The sequence below is a fragment of the Oreochromis niloticus genome, unplaced genomic scaffold (genome assembly GCF_001858045.2).
Source record: "Oreochromis niloticus isolate F11D_XX unplaced genomic scaffold, O_niloticus_UMD_NMBU tig00002933_pilon, whole genome shotgun sequence".
Classification (NCBI taxonomy): domain Eukaryota; kingdom Metazoa; phylum Chordata; class Actinopteri; order Cichliformes; family Cichlidae; genus Oreochromis; species Oreochromis niloticus.
This window is the reverse complement of record NW_020327745.1, coordinates 24,156-48,302: the sequence shown is the minus strand read 5'-3', so window position 1 is coordinate 48,302 and position 24,147 is coordinate 24,156. Positions and strand designations below refer to the sequence as shown.

Below are 24,147 nucleotides of genomic sequence, written 5' to 3'. Positions count from 1 at the left end.
CAGTCACCACCTGCTTCGCCAGCTGCGGCTCTGTTGCCTTCAGTGTCGCCTTCGCCAGCGTCGCCTTCGCCAGCATCGCCTTCGCCAGCATCGCCTTCGCCAGCTGCGGCTCTGTCACCTTCGCCAGGTCCTGCCTTGTCTGGTCCTGCCAAGCCACGTCCACGACCGGCCTCGTCTGGTTCTGCCAAGCCACGTCCACGACCGGCCTCGTCTGGTCCTGCCACGCCACGTCCACGACCGGCGCCTGCCAAGCCGTCAGCGGGACGGCCTCCTGAACCGCAGCACCGCTGCCTTCCGCCTGGACGGCCCCCTGAACTCATAAACTGTGGGCTGTTATGTTGCCGCCCTCCTGGCCGGCCCCCTGATAGAAGACGGTATGGTCTGTTGTGCCCTCGACCTCCGGGTCGGCCCCCTGACCTCATAAACTGTGGGCTGTTGTGTTGCCGCCCTCCAGGCCGACCCCCTGAACTATGTTTGGACTATTGTCATGTGCTCCAGTGGTTCCTGTGGGCTGTTTTTTGTGTCCTGTTCTGGGCCCTCCGTCCTGGTCCCCTGCCGCCCGCCCGGGCTCGGTGGTCCGTTTTGTTTTTGGGTTTGGGGCTGTCTGGAGCCAGCCCTTGGAGGGGGGGTGGTGTCATGGTCCTGGGTCGAGCAGCCCAGTGTTTGAGTTTTATGTATCTTTTGTATTCATTTGTGCCTTAGGTTAGTTCACCTAGTTAATTTCTAGATTGCTGTATCGTCCTGTTTCTTAGTTGTTTATGTCATCTCCCCCTGTACTAAGTCTCCTTCGTTCATGCGTCAGGTCTGTGTGGTTATGTTTAGTTCATGTCATGCCTAGTCTCCATGTTTCCTGTTTTACTTTGACAGTCTGTATTCAATGTCAGTATTTGTAGTTTCACTCTCCCTGTCCTGTCATTAGGTTCATGTGTATCAGCTGTTCCCCCTCATGTGTTTCCACTTCCGTTGATCATCCCTTATGTGTATTTAGTCTCTGTGTTTCATTCAGTCGGTGTCGCGTCATCTGTGTTATCTCCCCTACCCCTTGTCACAGTTTCCCAGCCATAGTCAGTCATCATTTGTATATTGCTTAGTCATAGTCTAACTTCTCAGTAAGAGTCATAGTTTCCTAGTCTTTGTTCAGGTTTTCCCTCAGTTACTTTGTTGCCTTTTTCTGTGAGTTTTCGGCCCTCAATAAAAGGCTCGCCTTTTGTTAAGTCCAGTTTTGTCTCCTCGCCTCTATCTGCTCTCTGCTCTTGGGTCCTCCACTCACTCCACACGGTCTGCCCTGGCAGTCCGTGACAGTTTTTAATTAAATTGCTAAGCAGATAAGCTACTCAGAAACACCACTGTGTTTGAGCAGGAACAGGAAGTGATACTCTACCGCAAAGCGAGCGAACACCAAGTGACAGTGCCACCAAGAGTCAGGGAGAAGGAAAAAGTTGTTTGCAAAACTTGTGCATAGGATTTTAAAATTGACAATTCATATTTGCATTCAAAGTTATGAAATATGATTCATTAAACATGTTTGTGGTTGTTACAGTAAAAAATATAACATTCTACTCGGATTTTATGTTTTTTGTCTGATTTTAGATCAGTTGTGTTAATACAGTATGTCAAAATGAAAACATAACTGTAAATTCAGACACGTGAGGTTGTGCTGTAAGGGATGATACCAAAAAAGGCAAAGTAAATAGTTTTTAAAGGTAGAATGTGGAGGAAACATCAAAAGTAGTTAAAAATGGCCAATTATACCGTGGACCCCAAAGGGTTAAACATTTTTCTAAAGTAACGCAATAGTTACTTTTCAAGTAATTAATTGCTTTTAGAATATTATAACTCAGTTAATAACTCAGTTACTTTTTTGAAGAAGTAACTAGTAACTATAACTAATTACTTTTTCAAGGTAATTTGCCCAACACTGTTTATATGTCACTACTGCATGTCCTTAACTTTTCTCTTCTCTCTCCTTAGTTTGTGTTTTCTTCTTGTCTCTCTGAGCTCATCTCTTCTCTTTCCCCTCACCCTGCAACCAGTCATGGTAGATGCTCCTCCTGGAGCCTGTTTTCACTGGGAGGATCTTTGTGTCAAAGGGAGTTCTTCCTTCCCACCATCACCAATTGGTGCTCACAGTGGATTGTCTGATGGTTGGGGCTTTCTCTCTAATATTGGAGGGTGTTACCTTACACTGTTAAACAGCTTGAGATGACTGTTGATGTCTGTTGGGAATTGTCACTTATAAATAAAGTTACATTGAATGGATGTAAATGGATAGATGTTATTGTGACAAAGAGAAAATGATTGTTGACAGACGGAATGTTGTTTTGTGTGTCTGCAGTCTTTCAGGCTGTCTGATCACAGGAGAAGGCTGTACTTCTCTGGCCTCAGCTCTGAGCCCCAACCCCTCACGTCTGAGAGAGCTGGACCTGAGCTACAATCATCCAGGAGACTCAGGAATGAAGCTGCTGTCAGCCTGACTGAAGGATCCAGGCTGGAGACTGGACACAGGTATGGACACAATGTCTGATAGAGAAGGAAGAGCTGGAAACATTTCCTGTGTCCTTCACTCACTTCTTGTTTTGTTTCCTGCAGATGAGACATGAACAATCATGCATGCAGGCATATTTTTAGGGACAGACACACGATGTTGAGCAGGTTTACAACATTAGGAAATTGCTGTGGTACTTAGTGCAAAACATACAGTCAGACAACGCTTAAAGAAACATAAAAATTAAAATTAAAAGTGCTAAGTAGATAGATATATACATGAATGCAGGTGGTGATCAGTGCAAAATTGAATGATGCAGTGAACACAGTGTAGGTACATGTGTTTGTGGTGGGAACAATCATATGGTTATTGTTAATTAGTCCAATAGCAGAGGGTAAGAAGCTGTTCTTATGGCGAGAGGTTCTGGTGCGAATGGACCGGAGCCTCCTGCCTGAGGGGAGCAGGTCAAACAGTCTGTGTCCAGCGTGAGAAGGGTCAGCTGTTATCCGAGCTGCACGCTCCAGTGTCCTGGAGGTGTACAGGTCCTGCAGAGATGGGAGTCTGCAGCCAATTACCTTCTCAGCAGAGTGCACAACACGCTGTAGTCCCTGTTTGTCCCTGATAGTGGCTCCAGCGTACCACACGGTGATGGAGGAGGAGAGGATGGACTCGATGATTGCAGTGTAGAATTGCATCATCGTCCGTGTTGGCAGGTTGAATTTCTTCAGCTGCCTCAGGAAGTACATTTTCTACTGAGCTTTCTTTAAGATGGAGGTGATGGTGGTCTCCCATTTCAGGTCCTGGGTGATGGTGGTACCCAGGAAGTGGAAAGAGTCCACAGTGGTGATGAGGGTGTCAGTCAGGATGATAGGGCTGTGTGCTTCCTGAAGTCCACAATAATCTCCACTGTCTTCTAGGCATTCAGCACCAGGTTGTTGTGACTGCACCAAGGCACCAGGCGTTCAACCTCCCTCCTGAAGGCAAGGTGTACGTGTATGTTTCCCATGCTGTATGTCCACAGTCACAGTGACAGTCAGTGACATTGACAGAAGAATGAAACAAGGCTGTGAATCATTTCAGTCTGTGTGGGTGACAAAAAGGCAGATAGGAGAAGCTAATATTTGGAAATGGAAGCGTAAATACTGGAAACTCTAATAAGCTAATGCTGCTAAGCTCATGCTGTTTATGGCCCGTGTTAAAATCAATATTTCACTCTCATTCTGTTATTTGACAACAATAACAGGAGAATGTGTACTTGAGAACACATTTATTGTGAATTCAGCTGTGAATGTAGAGTTTGTCAGAATACATCATGGTCAAAAATCCTGAGGGAAAACAGTCTTAGCATTAGCTGCTAATGGCAGCCTACTTAGCAATAACTTCTCACATCATTATAACACAAGAGAAAAGGTTATTAGCGTTAGCTACTAATGCTTAGTCACCTTAAATTAGCTTTAGCTGCTAATGGCAGCCTACTTAGCATTAACTCCTCACATCGTTATAATGCAGGGGAAAAGAGTTAGCATTATCGGATAATGCTAATTCACATCAAATTTGCATTAGTTAATAACGGTAGACTTCTTATCATTTGCTGCTCTTATTCATATAAAACAAAGGAAAACGGTATGAGCATTAGCTCCCAATGCTTATTCACCTAAAATTAGCATTACCCACTAATGTTAGCCTATTTAGCATTATCTTAATGCTAAATGAAGTTAATAAATGCTAAATAGTCTTAACTGAAAGGAAAGTGGTGAAAAGTAAGAAAAAACATTGTTAGCATTAGCGGATAATGCTAACTCGCATGAAATTAGCATTAGCTAATAACAGCAGCCTTCTTAGCATTAGCTGCTCAGATTGTTATAATGCAAGGGAAAAGAGTTAGCATCAGCGGTTTATGCTAATTTACCTCAAATTAGCTAATGGTAACCTACCTAGAATTACCTGCTCACATTGTTATAAGGCAAGAAAATATGGCTTTAGCATTAGCTGCTAATGGTCAAAGGAGTTTGCAAAGAAAAGCGTCTGGACTTCATTAGGTTGCTTGAAGACGTTTCACCTCTCATCCGAGAAGCTTCTTCAGTTCTAAGGTCAAATGGCCGAGAGTCCCAGATTTAAACCCAGTGGGAATATCCCCCCAAAGAGGGACAAAGAACCCCTTGATGATCCTCTAATCACATGAGCCAAGGTGTGAAAGCGGGTGTGGGACCTAATCAGCCAGGGTTTCGGGAGAGCTCATTGTGAAACCCCCACCTTCTCATGTGAATTCCTGTGGTCAGATGGCCCAGGATGTGAGTGGGCGTTAAGGCGTCTGGGGAGGGAACTCAAAACTGGATTATAGATGGCAGACAGTTGGTGTCGTAAGCCCCGCCTCTGTTCAAAGATGGTCGCTCACAGTGGACATAGATGGCCTCTTTCACTCCTCTTTCAAACCATCTGTCCTCTCTGTCCAAAATGTGAACATTGGCATCCTCGAAAGAGTGACCTTTATCCTTAAGATGCAGATGGACTGCTGATAGATATGATTTCTGATAGATATGGTTTTGTGATGTTCTCTGTCAAGCACAATAACAGAGAAACATCCATCTCCTCCTCCTCCTCCTCCTCTGTCTCTAACAGAGCAGCAGTGTATGTGGACTGTCCTGCTGGCACTCTGTCCTTCTACAGAGTCTCCTCTGACACTCTGATCCACCTTCACACCTTCAACACCACATTCACTCAAACTCTTTATCCTGGGTTTACCGTCTGGTCTCGTTGTTCCTCAGTGTCTCTGTGCTGAGTTGAGTGTAAAGAGTTTCCTCCTGTTAGAGAAACACTCTGACTGTTGAACAGATAGTTCAGTCTGTTCATGTCTGTCTCTTTCACTCACAAACATGTTTTCAGATTCATGGATTCAATCAGTTGATGTTTGAAACTGTTTTTAATAATTCCATGTAAACTTCTTGTTTCAGCCATAGAAGCTGAAAATATTGTCTCAATAGTTTTGAATGCAGTTCTAAGCAGCATCTGATTGTATTGAGGGATCATAATGCATGTAGCTAATCTAATAAACAGCAAAGGCTTCAGTCCTCATGTGAAACTAGTCTTGTTTTTTTTTACCATGGTGAACAAGAACATGGTGCAGGATGTTGGTAACAGCTTGGTTATCAAACTCTTAGAAACATCTAAATATGTGTGTATAGCACTGCATATGTTGTGTATCACTTTAGTTTGTATGAAACATGAAAACTATCACAAAGGGTCCTGGTGAAGAATCTGCTGGACTTTGGTGACAGAAATTAGATTTGCTTTGATGTCAAACTTTTAGATGCTGTTTCATTGTTTTTCATTCAGCTCTAATATGATCAAATGCTGCATCAAAAACAAAGAGGAAGTGATGTCACATGTGTCACTATAGAATTTGCATTCATGAGTGAATGAGCACGTTGAATAAAGTTGAATAATGATAAATAGGCTTAGTTGAATAAAGTTGAAGGACAGCGGCCTTTGAGGACTGGAATTTGAGTCCCCTGTAATACAGAATATGACAGGTGTGGTTGAACTGCATGAAGACTTAAGTTTATCTTCTCTTCTGGCAGGACAGGAACATGGCCTTGTCCTGTGAGACACTGTAAGGATGTACTTAGAGTAGAACTGGACTGTCACTGGCCTCGGGCTCTTCACCTTTTCAAAGACAAAGCAGTCATTTAGATAAAATATTAGATATTGTTTACCTGTAAATGCACAAAGAGAATTTAGAAATGTAATTATTGACAAGAGTGAACAAGCACTGATAGTGTAATCTACAGCTGTGGCCAAATGTTTAGAGAATGAGAAGTGTTGTTTGTTTATTTACAAAGTTTGCTGTTTCAGTGATAGTTGTATATATTATATCACTTCAAACAGAGGTGATCTAGTAATGCTGCACTAATGAATTAAACTATTCACTTTAGTTAAAGATGGTGAGACTCCTTCCCTTATCAGGGGGGAGGAAGGAGGGAGGATTGGAGAGGTAAATCTCCAGGTGACCGCTACTTGAAAAACAAAGGGAGGCTTCTAAGACAGAGCCAACATATATAAGAGGGTTGGAAACCGATCACTTCTAAACAGTAAACATTACTAACCAGGTATTCTTTGAAGAGGATGCTTGGGTTTAGAGAAAGACAAAGAGATGTCAGCAGTATCACGAATACCACATCAATATTGGAGGAAGCAGGTAAAGGCCACTATTTGAACTTTAAAATGCAAAACAAGAACGATCGACTAATGACATGTATTGACTGCATTTAAGCTAACTTAACAATAATCCTCAGAAAAAGAGCAATGTTGACAATGCTATATAATAACTTTCTATAACAATAATTACTGTGTGACCTGGTCTATTGACATCCATGTGTGACTCAAATGTAGTGAAAAACTTCGTAAAATGTATAAAATGTATTTTTTGGCATAATGTACGTTATTATACGTTAATAGAATAGAACAGCTCTTTACTGTCACTCTTACAAGAACAATGAAACACAGTTTGGCATCTCTCCCTCAGCAGCAGGTTGACTTTTACCTTAAAATTCCTTCAGAATAAGAAAAAATGAAAAGAAAAAAAGAAACTAAAAAAAAATAGACTTAAAGTTTAAGAGGTGCGTACACAGGGAATGGATGTAATAACTAAGCATCTACACAGATATGTACAAGTTATATGCCATACAAAGGAGCAGGTGATCAGTGCAATATAAGGTGCAATGTGATGGGTGGTGGTGCACATTGAGTGTCCGGGGTGCGAGGGGTCCTTGAGGATGACATTGCCAGTATATAAATGTCTCTGAGGGAGGTTAATGTCGGGCCCTGGGCCGCTCTGCTGCCCTCACCACCCGCTGCAGTTTCCTCTTGTCCTCCACAGCAGTTGAACCACAGTGTGCAGCAGAAGGATCTCCATGGTAGAAGTTCATTAGCAGTTTGTGATTAGCATTCTTGGACATGACACAATCTGATCATACGTAGATCTTAAATTAAAAACCAATGATTGATGCAAAACCCATTTGTTGCTTTCGGTTTGCTATTTTCAGTTTATTTAATATAAACTTTTAGTTATGTAATTTCTTCTTCAAGTAAGGCAGGCTGCCAAACAAACCTCTTCTCCGGCACGCCACACTTGTGGAGCTTCCTGGAAACTGTGACTGTAACAAGAGCAGAGATCAGATGTGGAAAGGGGTCGTTCAAATGTGACCGGTCCAAATTAGAGGAACAATTTGAAGGTAAATTGTTATTACTAATCCTTGATAAACAAAGATCTTAATATTAATGTTTCTCTGAAACAGAAACTGAAACAGAAACTCTGTTGATATTATTTTGCTGTAGCAATTTTAAATTTTGTACCTCTCCATAACTCAGATGTAATATTTAATCACAGCTAACAAAGTAACAGAAGAAAACCTTTTCTGTCTTACTGAAAATGACATCACTGAGTTAATCCCTGAAGTTGGTCCAACGGTAAGATTCAGACGCAGTCTTGGGCAGTTAAAGGTAAGTCTGTCACGGTTCTGGGTCTTTGTGACCCAGCATTTTAACTTCTTGTATTTTACATTGTGGTTCTGAGTCCTTGGTTGTGCTGTTTTGAAGGGAAAAACAGGAGGTGAATCACTCCTCCTGTTTTCCCACAGCGTTTACACTTCAGTCTGTTGTTGGTGGCTTTTTTGTGGCAACTGTGACACTTAGTAGTAGAACTGACACACTAAACAACAACTACACTAACTATATACTCTTTCCTAAGGAGGCTGAGGAAATTTGATAAGTCGGCCAAGATCCTCAGCAGGTCCTACAGCTGCACTGTGGAGAGCACCCTGACCAACTGCATCAATGCATGGTACGGTAGCACTACTGCTATGGACCGCAAACACCTGCAGAGAGTGATAACAACTGCGGTGAAGATCATTTAAGGATGCAAAGAGACTAAAGTGGTTAGGGTCAGGAGGTCAAAGGTCAGAGCTCCTGTGGGTCTGAGGGTGGCCTCACGTTGGAAAAGGATGAAGGAGTCTGACCTGAGCCAGTGTTTGACATGAACACATCAGCACTGCTATCAGTGAGCCTAACGACAGCCGTTAGCATCATTTCAGTGTTTCAGTCATTTAAAAACACTTCCTGTCACTGTGGTGGTTACAGTGACATCATGCAGTTTGTGTTTTGACCTCCAGAGGGCGACAAATCAGCACAGACAGAGAGCTCCATTCAAACTTTGCTGCCATCAGTAATAATTCTTCAAATATAATCATCAGTGTTTGAGCAGTTATGATATCAGGGACAATCTAGACATGTGTGACAATACTGAACATGTCACATGACACACCTTAAACATCATGTGATCCACTCTCAGTCTGCACTTTCATTCATGACTTCAACAGGTTGAAATGAGCTTTGAAGAAACATCAGTTTAGTGCTGAAATATTCAAACGCTGCAGGAAGAAGAACAACAAAGTGATGACAGATGTTTGTGCTTCAAACAGGAAAACCAGCAGAAATAAATCAATCCAAGGTTGAATGAAGCACACAGTGTTTCAATGCTCCAAACGCCTCTTTGGGTGTTTCCTTCCTGCTCAAAGTTTACTTTCACTTTCCTGAACTTCGTGCAGTGGAGCCTGTTGTTGTTGGTGTGTGAAGAAACTGTAAGTTTGCTTTGTTTCCTCCTTTAACAGTTTGTCTTTAGGAACTTTACTGTTTGTTCAGCTCATGTTTGATTTCTTCACACAACAAACTGTGTGTGTTTTTATTTCCGGTCTCTCCATTAAAGTCAGTCTGTAATGTTTCCTGGCTAACATCAGCTGTGTGCAGCTTAGTTCTGGCACAAATCTGCCGCTCCATAGTTCACGGTAACGGACTCACAGCTGGACCAACGAGGCCAAGTGTGTTGCCATCCCTATCAGTAACATACATGTGCTGTATGAAGTATAATCTGATAAATGTAGAGGTGCTGGCTGTTCTCTAACTCTGCTGTTTAGTTGTAAAGGACGCCTCCGTGCCTTTCTCTCTTTCATGACCTTTAATAGTTTCAGGATCTCAGCCAACAGCATCGACATGCTGCTCCAGATGTTTGTGCTCCGGTGAAAAGGCTCTCAGTTTCCTCATTGAAAAAAGTGTTTATATTGTTGTTATATTGTTGACCCAGTATCGATCATGTGCCTGATCACGTGATCAATGGTGGGTCAGCGACCCTCTTTCTTTCCCTCTTAGGTTTAAATATCTGGGACTCTCCACCGCTTGGTTTTTAGAACTGAATTCAATTCAATTCAATTCAATTCAATTTTATTTATATAGCGCCAAATCACAACAAAAGTCACCTCAAGGCGCTTTATATTGTACAGTAGATAGCACAATAATAAATACAGAGAAAAACCCAACAATCATATGACCCCCTATGAGCAAGCACTTTGGCGACAGTGGGAAGGAAAAACTCCCTTTTAACAGGAAGAAACCTCCGGCAGAACCAGGCTCAGGGAGGGGCGGCCATCTGCTGCGACCGGTTGGGGTGAAAGAAGGAAAACAGGATGAAAGACATGCTGTGGAAGAGAGACAGAGATTAATAACAGATATGATTCGATGCAGAGAGGTCTATTAGCACATAGTGAGTGAGAAAGGTGACTGGAAGGGAAAAACTCAATGCATCATGGGAATCCCCGGCAGCCTACGTCTATTGCAGCATAACTAAGGGAGGATTCAGGGTCACCTGGTCCAGCCCTAACTATATGCTTTAGCAAAAAGGAAAGTTTTAAGCCTAATCTTGAAAGTAGAGATAGTGTCTGTCTCCCGAATCCAAACTGGAAGTTGGTTCCACAGAAGAGGGGCCTGAAAACTGAAGGCTCTGCCTCCCATTCTACTTTTAAATACTCTAGGAACAACAAGTAGGCCTGCAGTGCAAGAGCGAAGTGCTCTAATAGGGTGATATGGTACTACAAGGTCATTAAGATAAGATGGGGCCTGATTATTTAAGACCTTGTATGTGAGGAGCAGGATTTTGAATTCAATTCTGGATTTAACAGGAAGCCAATGAAGGGAAGCCAAAACAGGAGAAATATGCTCTCTCTTTCTAGTCCCTGTCAGTACTCTTGCTGCAGCATTTTGGATTAGCTGAAGGCTTTTCAGCGAGTTTTTAGGACATCCTGATAATAAAGAATTACAGTAGTCCAGCCTGGAAGTAATAAATGCATGAACTAGTTTTTCAGCATCACTCTGAGACAGGATATTTCTAATTTTAGAGATGTTGCGCAAATGGAAGAAAGCAGTCTTACATATTTGTTTAATATTGTAATAACTGAAGAAGCTTCTCGGATGAAACGTCTTTAAGAAACTTTAAGAAGTCTCTTTTTTCTTTTGCAAGCTCCTTAGATCACATGACCTGGATGACTGAACCTACAGACATATTGACCTGGTTTCTAGGTTACATGACAGGTCAGAGGTCAGCGACTGTAACTCAGTTACTCCTGTTAATGTGACTCACTGAGTGTTTGTGGTTTACCTCTAAGACTGACTGAAGATGATGATGGAGGAAGAGGAGGAGAGAGTAGAGTCTACAGGATCCAGCTGTCCGTCTGTGACCAGTGACCGGTCCCAAGATCACAAACCAGCCTTCAGTGGTGAACCTGGACCAACGAGGTCAGAGAGCTGAACTCACTGAGTAACAGAAATAATTCTGCACTGACATTATAATCAGTGTTGATTCTGGTTGATTTTCTGTGTTTGTGAGCTGAGAGGAAATGAAAATGAATTTGTAACAAAAATCAGTTTTGTCCAGTTTTCCTGTAAAAAGCTGAACTCTAATCTAAGAGGATGTTACTGACAGGAAACAGCTGCATTATCTGCAGTCTGTGTGATCACAGCTGCTTCAATGACTTTATCGTGTTTGTGTTTGCAGAGGTCAGAGGTCACAGTCTGCAGGATCCAGCTGCCCGTCTGTGAGGAGTGACCGGTCCAAAGGTGATGTTCCGCACTTCAGTGCTGAACCTGGACCAACGAGGTCAGAGAGCTGTGATGACTCCTTTACATGTTTCTGTTTCCTGGATAAATCTGACCTGAAACATCCTCAGATTGTTACAAAGATTCATTAAAAGGAAAAGAATGAAAGACAAAAGATGAAAATGTTCGACTTGGTCATTTGCTGTTTGAGGACAGTGATGCTCATATCTGTGGGGAAAGTGTGACCTGAGTGGGTTCATGTTTGTCTTTAAAGAGCTGCTCTGATTCTCTTTGTGTCTGATCTGTTAAACAGTCTGAGAGGTCACACAGAGACCCAGCAGCTAAAGCCTGGATCATACTGGCTGCTGTTAATGAGACTCCATAAGGACAACACTGAACCACAGTGGTGTGGATGTAGTGGATAATCCCACCATACTGATGCTCAGATTTAATCACAGGGAACTAAACCAGATGTTACCTTCAGATTGTGACCTTTCGAGTGGACGATGCAGATTTCAATAGAGAATAAATGTTGTTGTTTTTCAGCTGTGAAAAAAGAATCTAATTTTCTGAACTTAAGAATTTATGATGCTGGAAAAACATGGAGACAATAACACAACATTTCCACTGTATTCATAGAATGAATGTAAAACTGTCAGACATTCATTAAATATGCAAAATGTCTACAGAAACATCAGAGGGTCAGATGTGAAGCACTCAGTGATTTTGATAAAATGACTCATCAGTTACTGATCTGTACTACACTGATCTACCACGTTAGTAAAGCTGGTGTTCTGGTGGTGGAGGGAGACCTCGGATCATGTTCTGGTTTTGGAGCAGTGATCTGCTGATGGTTCAGTTTAATGAAGTCTCAAAGTTTCTTGTGAGCTTCTTCAAAATCATCCGTCACATCACGACTGAAAGAAAGTCCATAAACTTACTAAAAATGACCCATATTTTCAGAATCTGAGTGTTTAAAACTTGACGAACTTGATTCAGATGAAGTTATTTGAGCAGAAACTCCTGGATCTTTATCCTGTGCTTGATCTAATCCTTTACGTTCCTCCACAGAGTGGACCAGCAGAGCTCAGAGGTTCCCAGTGGTCAGTCTGCCCAGCAGCATCAAACACGGCTGGACTCCATATTTATGGTCTGTACATGTACAACAACTACTTTTACATCTATTCTGTTCACAGTCATCTCCATGCTGCTCTTTGTAGACCAGTGGATTGTCAGTGTGTCCAACATGGATCTGATGTTTGGCTCCATGATTTCAGTCTGATTGGCTCATTCATAAAGTATTCTGTTCCAGCTGCTGGAGGACAACATCATCACTTTTGTGAAGAACGAGCTGAAGAAGATCCAGAAGGTTCTGAGTCCAGACTACCGAGAATGCTTAGAGAGTCAGATGCAGGATGATGAGCAGAGGAGCAGCAGCAGAGAGGCATTTTTGAAGATCACAATGGACTTCCTGAGTAGAATGAAGCAGGAGGAGCTGGCTGACCGTCTGCAGAGGAGTAAGAGGATTTATCTAACGATTTAAGATGTTGGTAATAAGTGGAACACTTACTAATCTGTGAAGAAATGTATCAACATGTATTCAAAAAAATGTTTGAATGGAGTTTATGAAAAAAAAATGATATTCTTCCTTTATTCAGAACTTAAAGCTGCAGTTTGTCATCGTAACCTTAAATCCACCCTGAAGAAGAAGTTCCAGTGTGTGTTTGAGGGCATCGCTAAAGCAGGAAACCCAACCCTTCTGAATCAGATCTACACAGAGCTCTACATCACAGAGGGAGGGACTGCAGAGGTCAATGATGAACATGAGGTCAGACAGATTGAAACAGCATCCAGGAAACCACACAGACCAGAAACAACAATCAGACAAGAAGACATCTTTAAAGCCTCACCTGGAAGAGATGAACCAATCAGAACAGTGCTGACAAAGGGAGTGGCTGGCATTGGGAAAACATTCTTAACACAGAAATACACCCTGGACTGGGCTGAAGACAAAGCCAACCAGGACATCCAGTTCATATTTCCATTCCCTTTCAGAGAGCTGAATGTGCTGAAAGAGGAAAAGTTCAGCTTGGTGGGACTTGTTCATCACTTCTTTCCTGAAACCAAAGAAGCAGGAATCTGCAGCTTTGAAGACTTCCAGGTTGTGTTCATCTTTGATGGTCTGGATGAGTGTCGACTTCCTCTGGACTTCCACAAAACTACAATCCTAACTGACCCTAGAAAGTCCACCTCAGTGGATGTGCTGCTGATAAACCTCATCAGGGGGAAACTGCTTCCCTCTGCTCGCCTCTGGATAACCACACGACCTGCAGCAGCCAATCAGATCCCTCCTGACTGTGTTGGCATGGTGACAGAGGTCAGAGGGTTCAGTGACCCACAGAAGGAGGAGTACTTCAGGAAGAGATTCAGAGATGAGGAGCAGGCCAGCAGGATCATCTCCCACATGAAGACATCACGAAGCCTCCACATCATGTGCCACATCCCAGTCTTCTGCTGGATCACTGCTACAGTTCTGGAGGATGTGCTGGAAACCAGAGAGGGAGGACAGCTGCCCAAGACCCTGACTGAGATGTACATCCACTTCCTGGTGGTTCAGGCCAAAGTGAAGAAGGTCAAGTATGATGGAGGAGCTGAGACAGATCCACACTGGAGTCCAGAGAGCAGGAAGATGATGGAGTCTCTGGGAAAACTGGCTTTTGATCAGCTGCAGAAAGGAAACCTGATCTTCTATGAATCAGACCTGACAGAGTGTGGCATCAATATCAGAGCAGCCTCAGTGTACTCAGGAGTGTTCACACAGATCTTTAAAGAGGAGAGAGGACTGTACCAGGACAAGGTGTTCTGCTTCATCCATCTGAGTGTTCAGGAGTTTCTGGCTGCTCTTCATGTCCATCGGACCTTCATCAGCTCTGGACTCAATCTGCTGGAAGATCAAACAACCTCTTGGTTGTCAAAATTAATTAGCACACCAAAAATACAATCTCTCCACCAGAGTGCTGTGAACAACGCCTTACAGAGTCCAAATGGACACCTGGACTTGTTCCTCCGCTTCGTCTTGGGTCTTTCACTGCAGACCAATCAGAGTCTCCTACGAGGTCTGCTGACACAGACAGGAAGTAGCTCACAGACCAAACAGGAAACAGTCCAGTACATCAAGAAGAAGCTCAATGAGAATCTGTCTGCAGAGAAAAGCATCAATCTGTTCCACTGTCTGAATGAACTGAATGATCGTTCTCTAGTGGAGGAGATCCAACAGTCCCTGAGATCAGGAAGTCTCTCTACAGATAAACTGTCTCCTGCTCAGTGGTCAGCTCTGGTCTTCATCTTACTGTCATCAGAAAAAGATCTGGATGTGTTTGACCTGAAGAAATACTCTGCTTCAGAGGAGGCTCTTCTGAGGCTGCTGCCAGTGGTCAAAGCCTCCAACACAGCTCTGTAAGTAAATATGTGATCATGTTTATTTTTAAAAAGTTGTTTAAAAGTTGTCATAGATTTCTTCCATGGCAGATCCATGTCCTAAAACCATGAGCCTACGTAGTTGTATAGTGTAAAAGAAAAACAGGAGAACTTTTGACCACAATATTGTAACTTGAATGAACTTTTGATACAGCCTTTAAACACTTAAATAGCTTAAAATGTTTTGATCTATGAACCCACATCAAACACTCTAGTTAAACTCTAAAAACAGAACATTAAAATCTGTATGTCTGCAAATGTATGTTCATTGATGTGTGCATGCGTGGAGATCTAAGGTTGGTTCGTAGGATGGACCCATGTGCAGAATCACATGTGTGCAAACATTTCTGTGTTTGGATTGTTGGTAATTTGGTTCTTTTGGCGTTTTTCTTAGGGTGGTTCACCTGAATAAGGGGTGTCCAGGCTGCTGGTCATGGTGTGTTGATTGTTACTTATTGATATAGATTGATATTTCTGTTCTAGAATTTATTAAAATATCAATATTTTAGCAATTTGTTTTTTTGTTTTTTTTTTGTTTGTTTGTTTGTTTATTATTAACAGGAACACAGTTGAAAGTAACTACATTGTTGGGATTGTCTAAATGATTAGTAGGAACTACTTCTTCCACCTGTCACAGTAATGTGTGAAATACAGCTGTGAAAATGCTTCACAGCTCACGTGTGCTCGCTCACTCAGGTGATGATCATAAGCAAGTCATGTGTGAAGATATTTCAGCTCCACAAACTGCCAAGAAGCTCCTCCCCATATCTCCCTGTATAATATGGAGATATGGAGATATGAATATGGAGCTTGCAGTGTTGTATAGCACGGTTACTGAATTTTGTAAAGTGGCTTAAATCCAGGCTTAGGGTTTTTGTGTCTTGTTTACATGATGGGAATTCACTGCATCTTTAAAACTACAGAATCCCATTTGTTCAAATTGTAGAGAATTTAAAGGTGACTGTAGATTAGCTATTTAAAAAATATACAGTGTAAAAACAGCAGCGATTGGCTTCAAACAACAAAATACAACTCAAAATATTTAATAGGAGAAAGAGAGAGAAAATAACACCATCCATTCATCCATTTTCTTCCGCTTTATCTGAGGCCAGTTCAGGCCAGTTGCCAGCAGCCCAAGCAGAGAAGCCCAGACCTCCCTCTCCCCAGCCACCTCCTCCAGCTTGTCTGGCTGAACTTCTCACCCTATCTCTAAGGGAGAGGCCAGCCAAATTCAGGCTTTTTATGTCATACAAAACATCATATTCTCCTATATTATCTTGTATTGATTCTGAAGGAATAGTTTTCATCAGTATCGCAGATACCAGCTGGAATTTTACTTTGTATTGGATCAGAAAGGAAATCAGTGGCATCACACATCACTAACAGCAACTTCAGTACCACTATGTTTTAATAAACTGGGGGGAGGTGCACCAAGATTCAGTATGAGTTAAATAATTATTTTTAACTGTAAGGTTGGAGAATAGAAATCTGTTGTTGGAAATTGGAAGAACAGGTCATCTTAAAAATCACTGTATTGTAGTATTCAGGCCCCTTCAACCTGTGATCACTGTTGCTTTGCATTATAGTGCTACTATAACAAAAGTGAGATATATTAGTGTATGTGTGTGTTATTGGGTAATAAACCAAAACAATAGAATCTACCAGCACCTCCCCGATTTCTGCTTAAAAACAACAAAAAGCAATAAAGCTGTGATTTGTTTTGTTGATCTTGTTTCCCTTCCCCCTTGATTTCAGACTGAGTGGTTGTAACCTGTCAGACAGAAGCTGTGAAGCTCTGTCCTCAGTCCTGAGCTCCCAATCCTCCCGTCTGACAGAGCTGGATCTGGGTAACAACAACCTGCAGGATTCAGGAGTGAAGCTTCTGTCTGCTGGGATGAAGAGTCAACACTACAAACTGGAAACGCTGAGGTCAGATCAAGCAATATCGATTTTTTTTTTCATCAATTAACGCCATTTAAGCAATTTCATTTGGAAAGAAATAACATTGAGCCTGTGTGTATGTATTTTTTTTAATGAATCCACCCAAGTCACAGTAAACTACCACATTTGTGATTTGTAACACAAGGCAATATGGATTCCAGCATGTCCTAAAACAGTGTTGAAATATTACTTGAAATATAGTAGCTCCTCAAGGCACCATGAATATACTTTAACACAAGTGTTTCATGTCTTCTTGTCATCATTTTTTCAGACTGAGTGGCTGTAACCTGTCAGACAGAAGCTGTGAAACACTCTCCCCAGTGCTGAGCTCCCAGTCCTCTAGTCTGAGAGAGTTGGACCTGGGTAACAACAACCTGGAGGATTCAGGACTGAAGCTTCTATTTTCTGCAGTGGAGAGTCCAAAGTGCACACTGGGAATTCTCAGGTCAGTATTCAGTCTTTTCTGATTATGATTTAAAACCTGACTCACATCGATAAATGGCTTATTCATTTACAACAAATAAGATTTGTAAAATCACCTTAAATCTCACCCAAAGATCTGTATTTTACTACTTTTATTTTACTACTACTACGACACCTCCTAATAGTTATCTAAGAGAACGTATACTTTCAAGTTTCAGCACAAAAATATTAATCAGATTTTTTTCCCTGAATCATGTGTGTACCCTCCTGGTGGGAGCTCTAGCAGCCTGTATCAGTGAATGTAGCTTTAAATGAAATTGCTGCCTCTGTCAGAAAGAGGAAGAGGTCTGAGTGATACACAAAACAGCAAATATGAGCACTGCATGTGTCTCTACACAGATACAGACCTTAATGAGATACTAATTTTGTCTCTGAGAGAGAACTTTTATTATGAAATACACTTCATTTCTCATCTGTGTAGAGAATGTAGAGTTTGACATGCTAATATTAAAAAATTGTTTTGGAGTATTTATGGTTGAGCTGATGAAATTGTTCAAACGAACCAGTAATTTATACAGAAAAATGAGTCTACTTGTGAAGGTGCAATAAAACTTGGGCCCCACTTGTGATCACATTCCACATACATACAACTGATGTCAAGAGTGAGCTTTCTATACTAAGTACAGAAAGTGTTACTACTATTACTAAAGTGATGTAATTAATACATAAACTAAAGAAATTTCCAATACACTCCCGAACCCCCACGGTCCCGCTCTGATCGTAAATCAACTATTCTAACCCAGTCTTGATGTGTTCCCCCTGCTTCCCGGCTCACTAGTAGTCTTCTCCCCTTGCTGTTGCAGCCTCCCACGGTCCCGATTCCGGCTTCCTCGCGCCAATGTTTCCCTGGATTTTTTATTTACTCGTTTTGCTTCTCTGGTTTTCCCGGGTCGCCTTTTGTTTTTATAATAAAGTGTCTTTTTCTGCTAGCGCTTGAGTCTGCGTTTGGATCCCTTTGTGTACACGCGCCGCGGTGCATGACAGTTTCTCTTGGACTGCCTGCAGATGGGGAAAGACTATAAAAGCAGGGATGATGGGAGAAAATGTAAAGAGGCTATATGATAAACCAGGAGATGAATACTCAGGTATTCTGGGAATAGTCAGAGTGAGAGGGAGAGATGGCAGTTGAATGATTTCAAGGATGCATTTAGAGAATCAGAGCAAAGAAACCAAAGCAAGTGGGGAACTACAAACATGTGGACAGACTCATATTTAGGCCAAAGACACATTAAAGGAATTATTACAGGTTTAGAAACAGGGATGGATATGAAGGAGCTTAGCATGAACTTGCACTGAGGAAAAAATAGCAACGAGCATCAGAGGTGAGGAAACAGTTAGGAAAACTAAAAGGATATACTGGCAGGAATACTGCAGTACTTTAGGAAGAACTACACCAATTCAGAATGTGTGGAGTACAGTTAAGAACATGAATGCAGACAGGAAACAACAGCAGTTGTCGTAAAGGAAATTCAAACTCCTGCATTAAATGCAGCTGGTTGAGTTGGAAACAATGGAGAATGATCCTGTTAAGTTGTTTATTCTCTATAGAAATGGAGCAGAAGGAGCACATGCAGAGCTGGACGTGTGCTGTATATACATGCATGTATCTGTGTTGTCTGTGAGCAGAGAAAACAAAGAGCTTTGATTCTCCCACAATGAGTGAAATATAAATGTAGTTTACATAATACCTGTTAAACAGTTACAATAATAATGATACTGTTAGCTTCAACAACAACTCCTCTCGACACACGTTAACAGTTAAATTTTATAAACTGTGGTCTCCCTTTCTGGACTTTTTTGAAAGGCCCTCAACTATTGTTACTGAGTAGCCCAAGGAACCCCCCCCCACCCCCCGCTCCTTTTTTTGTTTTTGTTTTTTTTTGTTTTTTTCTGTTTTGTTTGTTTTTCGTTTTTGTTTGTTCTTCTGTTTTTGTTCTTTTGGGCCGCAGGCTGCCAACTATTTGTTGTTTTAAGGGTTAGGGTGGGAACAAGATTGAAATTTTGGAAAATTCTGAAGCATTTTTTTTTGTATACATTATATTGAAACCTTTGTTTAATAAAAAGACTTTTGAAAGACACACGTTAACAGGTCGTGCAATAAACTAATAACCACAAAGGTCCTGACAGGTAATAAACCTGTTATTACTTACAGTGGCTTCATAAACGCACTGATGGAAATGTCCAGTGTATCATAAGCCAGCCAGTCCTGTTAGTGCAATTAACTTCTAAACCATAAAGTGTCACCATCAGGCTTCAACAGCAGTTTCCAATATTAATAGTATTAATGAGCTCCAGGTAGTATGGATGGGAAAATGTAGAGATGCTGGCCAAACAATTTGATCAAATCCACAGTGGGAATAGGCAGGGAGGTGTCCTTTCCAGCTAAACAGAAGAGGAATATAAAGATAATGAAGGTGACAGTTTGAATCAGTCATATTTAATTCAATACAGTGATGTACTGACAGATCCAGGATCAGTCCAAATCACCAGCAGTTTGATCCACATATGCATTGAAGTGTATTTGTGAAAATGTTGGACTGTTCCTTTATCAGTGTGTAACAGTGTGTGTATGAGAGCCATGTAATGTCCATGTGTGCATGCTGACTGTGCTGCTCTGACCCCTCCTCCTTTCAGGGTGGAGCCTGCTGGAGTCCGATGGTTGAGACCAGGTCTGAGGAAGTGTAAGTGTGTTTTTAATGGGATTCATGAAAACAAAGCATCACACATTCAACCATCTTCATCATGTCAGGAGTCATCATCAAAGTGTCAATCAATGAACAGATGATGGATCAATAACTGCAGCTGGATTGTGTTTGTTCTCTCCATCAGATTCCTGTCAACTCACAATCAACACAAACACAGTGAACACAAAGCTCCAACTGTCTGACAACAACAGGAAGGTGACACATGTGGAGGAGGTTCAGTCATATCCTGATCATCCAGACAGATTTGATGATTGGGAACAGCTGCTGTGTAGAAATGGTCTGACTGGTCGCTGTTACTGGGAGGTCGAGTGGAGAGGAAACATTTCTATATCAGTGAGTTACAGAAGCATCAGAAGGAAAGGAGGCAGTAAAGACTGTGTGTTTGGATACAATAATCAGTCCTGGAGTCTGAGCTGCTCTGATGATGGTCCTCAGTCTGTTTGGCACAATAACAGAACAATATTCATCTCCTCCTCCTCCTCCTGCTCCTCCTCCTCCTCTGTCTCTAACAGAGTAGCAGTGTATGTGGACTGTCCTGCTGGCACTCTGTCCTTCTACAGAGTCTCCTCTGACACTCTGATCCACGTCCACAGCTTCAACACCACATTCACTCAAACTCTTTATCCTGGGATTTTGTTCTTGTCTCCTGGTTCGTCAGTGTCCCTGTGCTGAGTGGAGTGTAAAGAGTGTCTCCTGTTAGAGAAACACTCTGACTGTTGAACAGATAGTTCAGTCTGTACATGTCTGTCTCTTTCACTCACAAACACGTTTTCAGATTCATGGATTCAATCAGTTGATGTTTGAAACTCTTCTAAATGATTCCTTGTAAACTTCTTCCTCTTCAGTCCTTTAAAGATGGAAGCTCCCATTATTCCAGGATCCACATGTTGTTTTCTGTCTTTTTCCACTCAAAGCTTCACAGTGAATCTCAGTATGTTGTGTTTCTCTGAAGCTCAGTTCACAACCAGCTCCTCTGCATTTTCAACAAGTATGAGCTCATTAAAATGAATCCAAATGTTTGATTTCTCTTTCTTAATGGGATGTTTCCATCATGGCTGAATAAGTGGAGATCCAATAGTACTCAGTGTATCAAATATTAAAGACATTCAGCATCTCTCATGTTTCTCTCATTCTCTAAAAACAGCTGCTTTAAACACTGATCCAATCACAGAAACATGAACTTGCATATTGATCAGATCAATATGTACAGCTCTGATATCACTAACATCTCCTTGAACTCTTCATTGATGGTGATTTGTGGTCCTCTGCTGGTGAGAAGGTGAACTGCATGATGTCAGTTTAAAGAGCACAGATGATATGAAGTGTTTTTAAATCTGCTTTTTTTAATTGTTCAGGGCCCGGCTCCAGGAAACAGCTTCAACAAACTCTGGCTTTCAAAGTAAGAGCTCTGTCTGAGTTTTTGAAAAAGCTCTTATTTTGGATGGAGCTGACATTTAATCTTCATTTTATCAGTACATCAATGGGCATTATTAGCAGTTATCAGCCCCATAACTGTGGCTCAGATTGGCCCTCCTGCACCTGCTAGCAAAAACTCAGTAGGTCGTTATCACCAATTGGTGAGCCGGATCGTTGTGTCGCTGTTGGAGGGACAACGATGAATCCAGATCCAGCACAGACAGACTCCAGTTCACTTCACATGGAGACAGGTGCATAGCAGCTAACTACTGAAAAATGTCTATTTAAACAGTTTGAATATGATTTCCTGATGAACAGAAACAGATTTCATAATGAAAATGTCCCTTAATATACAGACTTGTTTCGGACTTTACGTTTCCTAATTTTGCTTTAAGTTGTAAAGTTATTTTGTTATTTACATATGGTCTAATAATGATCCTTATTGCTGTTTTAGAGAGGAGTGGTGCTTCAAAGAATAGTTGCAGATTTCTGTCAGAATCTGCAGATTATACAGTACAAACAAAATGTTCATGTTTCTCCAACGTTGTCTTCCCAACAGTTTCAGTGGATGGCGTTCACGATGTCTTTTTGTCGCTTCTCTGGGGCTGATAATTGGCGTCTGTCTTGTGTCAGTGACTTAAAAGATGGATTTAATGCGACATGACCATTCAAACAGCAGTCGCTTTCTAAAGCATCAGATATGTATGTAATGTAATATGTAATACCACATACGAAAGTGGATTTGATGCACTTTTACCTGCAGTGTGAACGTAGCCTACAACATGCACACAATTTGAAGACAAACAGGGATCATTTGTTCCCACAGCCAGATGCTGAGAGCCATTTCCTTGTAGTCCTGTGTCTATATATATGTACCATTAGATGTTATTGGAATGATTGTCAGCTTTGATAGTTTCATGTATGTTTAGCTGGACGGCTGTTTGATCCTCCACATGTTTAAAGGTGTCCAGTCCTGAGACACTGGGGGTGGAAACAGCTGTGATGTCATTGGACTGTCACAAAAACAGAAGTGCATGAAGTGAGCAGCCAAGGAGCCGCTGATGTATCATTTTGTACCTTTTGCTTTTTTCTCCATATGTGGTTTCTCAGGAGTATGTCTGTGAAGGTTCTCAGTCATCCAGGTCATCGTACTCAAAGGAGTTTGCAAAGAAAAGTGTATAAGCCGTGAGACCAGTTTTCCCGTGCTTCACTCGCGTACGTCAATTTGAAGAGGAAAAAGAACTCCACGGGACTCCGATGTGAAAAGATGTAACAAAAAATTTATTCCACAGTTTGCATCTTACAGGAGTGGTCAGGTTTAACTTATCCTCAACAAATAACCTACTACGGTAGGAAAACCGTGTGGCTCTGTTCTACCCTGCTGCCGTGTATAGCTTATACCGTGTTAACTCTTTTTCTCTCTCCCCCCTCCCGCACCGCATGCGCTAATTTGCATACGTCGGTGATGCCCAGATTTTACTGTAAACACGAGTCTTTAAGGCACATGTATTCATGATACTACGTAACCAAACCAACACAGCAATAAAATAATTTTAGTTCCACCATAAACATGCATTTACTTCCTAAATTATTAATTACACAAACAAGCTTAACAACAGCGAAATATAAATACTAAACATATGAACTATCTTAACTTGGCTCCCACATACCGGCCCCTAATTGTGACTCTAGTACACAATTACCAAATTAAACTTGTGGAGCCAAAGTACACAAACTTCAGTCTCTGCAGTTGATTACGTCAGTCCGATTCCTGCAGAAGGCAAATCTTCGTAATGGGCCTGTCCAGTACACTCGTTTTGGTTTTGATCCTAACCTGCCGCACCATTCCTGCCTTGTCCGAGATGGTATGGATTACTTTCCCTGTAATCCAAGAGTTGCGCGGGGCTGTATCGTCAACAATAAGCACAATGTCTCCAACCAAAAAGTTGCGAGATGGACGGGTCCACCTTTGCCTCTCTTGAAGCTGCGGCAAATATTCCCTTGCCCATCGTTTCCAGAATATTTCCGACATGTATTGCACTTGCTTCCATCTTCTTCTTGCGTAGAGATCTTGCCTGTCGAACAGTCCGGGAGGAAGAGATGGTTTGTTCCTGAGAAGCAACAGGTGATTGGGAGTGAGTACTTCCAGATCGTTTGGATCGCTGGATGCTTTGGTTATTGGCCGACTATTAATAATGGCCTCTGCCTCACACAGAAGTGTATGCAGGCTCTCTTCATCCAGTGTCTGCAGCCTCAAGGTAACGTTAAGGATTTTCTTCACTGACTTGATTAATCTCTCCCAGACCCCTCCATGATGGGGTCCTGAGGGAGGGTTGAATGTCCACTGAATGCCTTGTTGTTTTAGGTGGTCTTCAATTTTGGACACATTCCATTCAGCAATGGCTCTTTTAAGTTCACGCTCTGCACCAATGAAGTTAGTTCCATTGTCGGAACGAAGGATCTTTATCTGGCCTCGTCTGGCTATGAAGCGACGGAGAGCATGGATGAAGGAATCTGTGTCCATCGAGGCTGCCATCTCCAAGTGTATTGCACGAGTAGTTAGGCAGGTGAAGATGACTCCATACCTCTTCACCGTACTTCGACCACGTTTGATCTCGTACGGACCAAAGTAGTCCACTCCGCAGTTAGTAAATGGAGGGTCATCTGGCAGAACTCTGTCTCGGGGTAGGTCGGCCATCTGCTGCTGTCCTGCAACTCCAT

At 41.9% G+C, this 24,147-nt stretch overlaps 1 protein-coding gene across 2 annotated transcripts; it reads left to right on the top strand.

Annotated features, from left to right (window-relative positions):
- The first annotated feature begins 8,836 nt into the window (after positions 1-8,836).
- On the top strand, positions 8,837-20,796 carry LOC109200664 (NACHT, LRR and PYD domains-containing protein 3-like). Of its 2 annotated transcripts, XM_025904631.1 has the most exons (11): positions 8,837-9,120; positions 10,830-10,900; positions 10,975-11,104; positions 11,364-11,465; positions 12,476-12,554; positions 12,717-12,921; positions 13,063-14,860; positions 16,637-16,810; positions 17,094-17,267; positions 19,940-19,986; positions 20,135-20,796. In XM_025904631.1, the coding sequence occupies exons 3-11, from the start codon at positions 10,986-10,988 to the stop codon at positions 20,680-20,682; spliced, it is 3,246 nt and encodes a 1,081-aa protein (XP_025760416.1). In that variant the 5' UTR covers positions 8,837-9,120; positions 10,830-10,900; positions 10,975-10,985; the 3' UTR covers positions 20,683-20,796. The 2 variants fall into 2 exon arrangements, with proteins under 2 accessions (XP_025760416.1, XP_019211776.1); XM_019356231.2 differs by lacking the exon at positions 10,830-10,900.
- Positions 20,797-24,147: the final 3,351 nt, after the last annotated feature.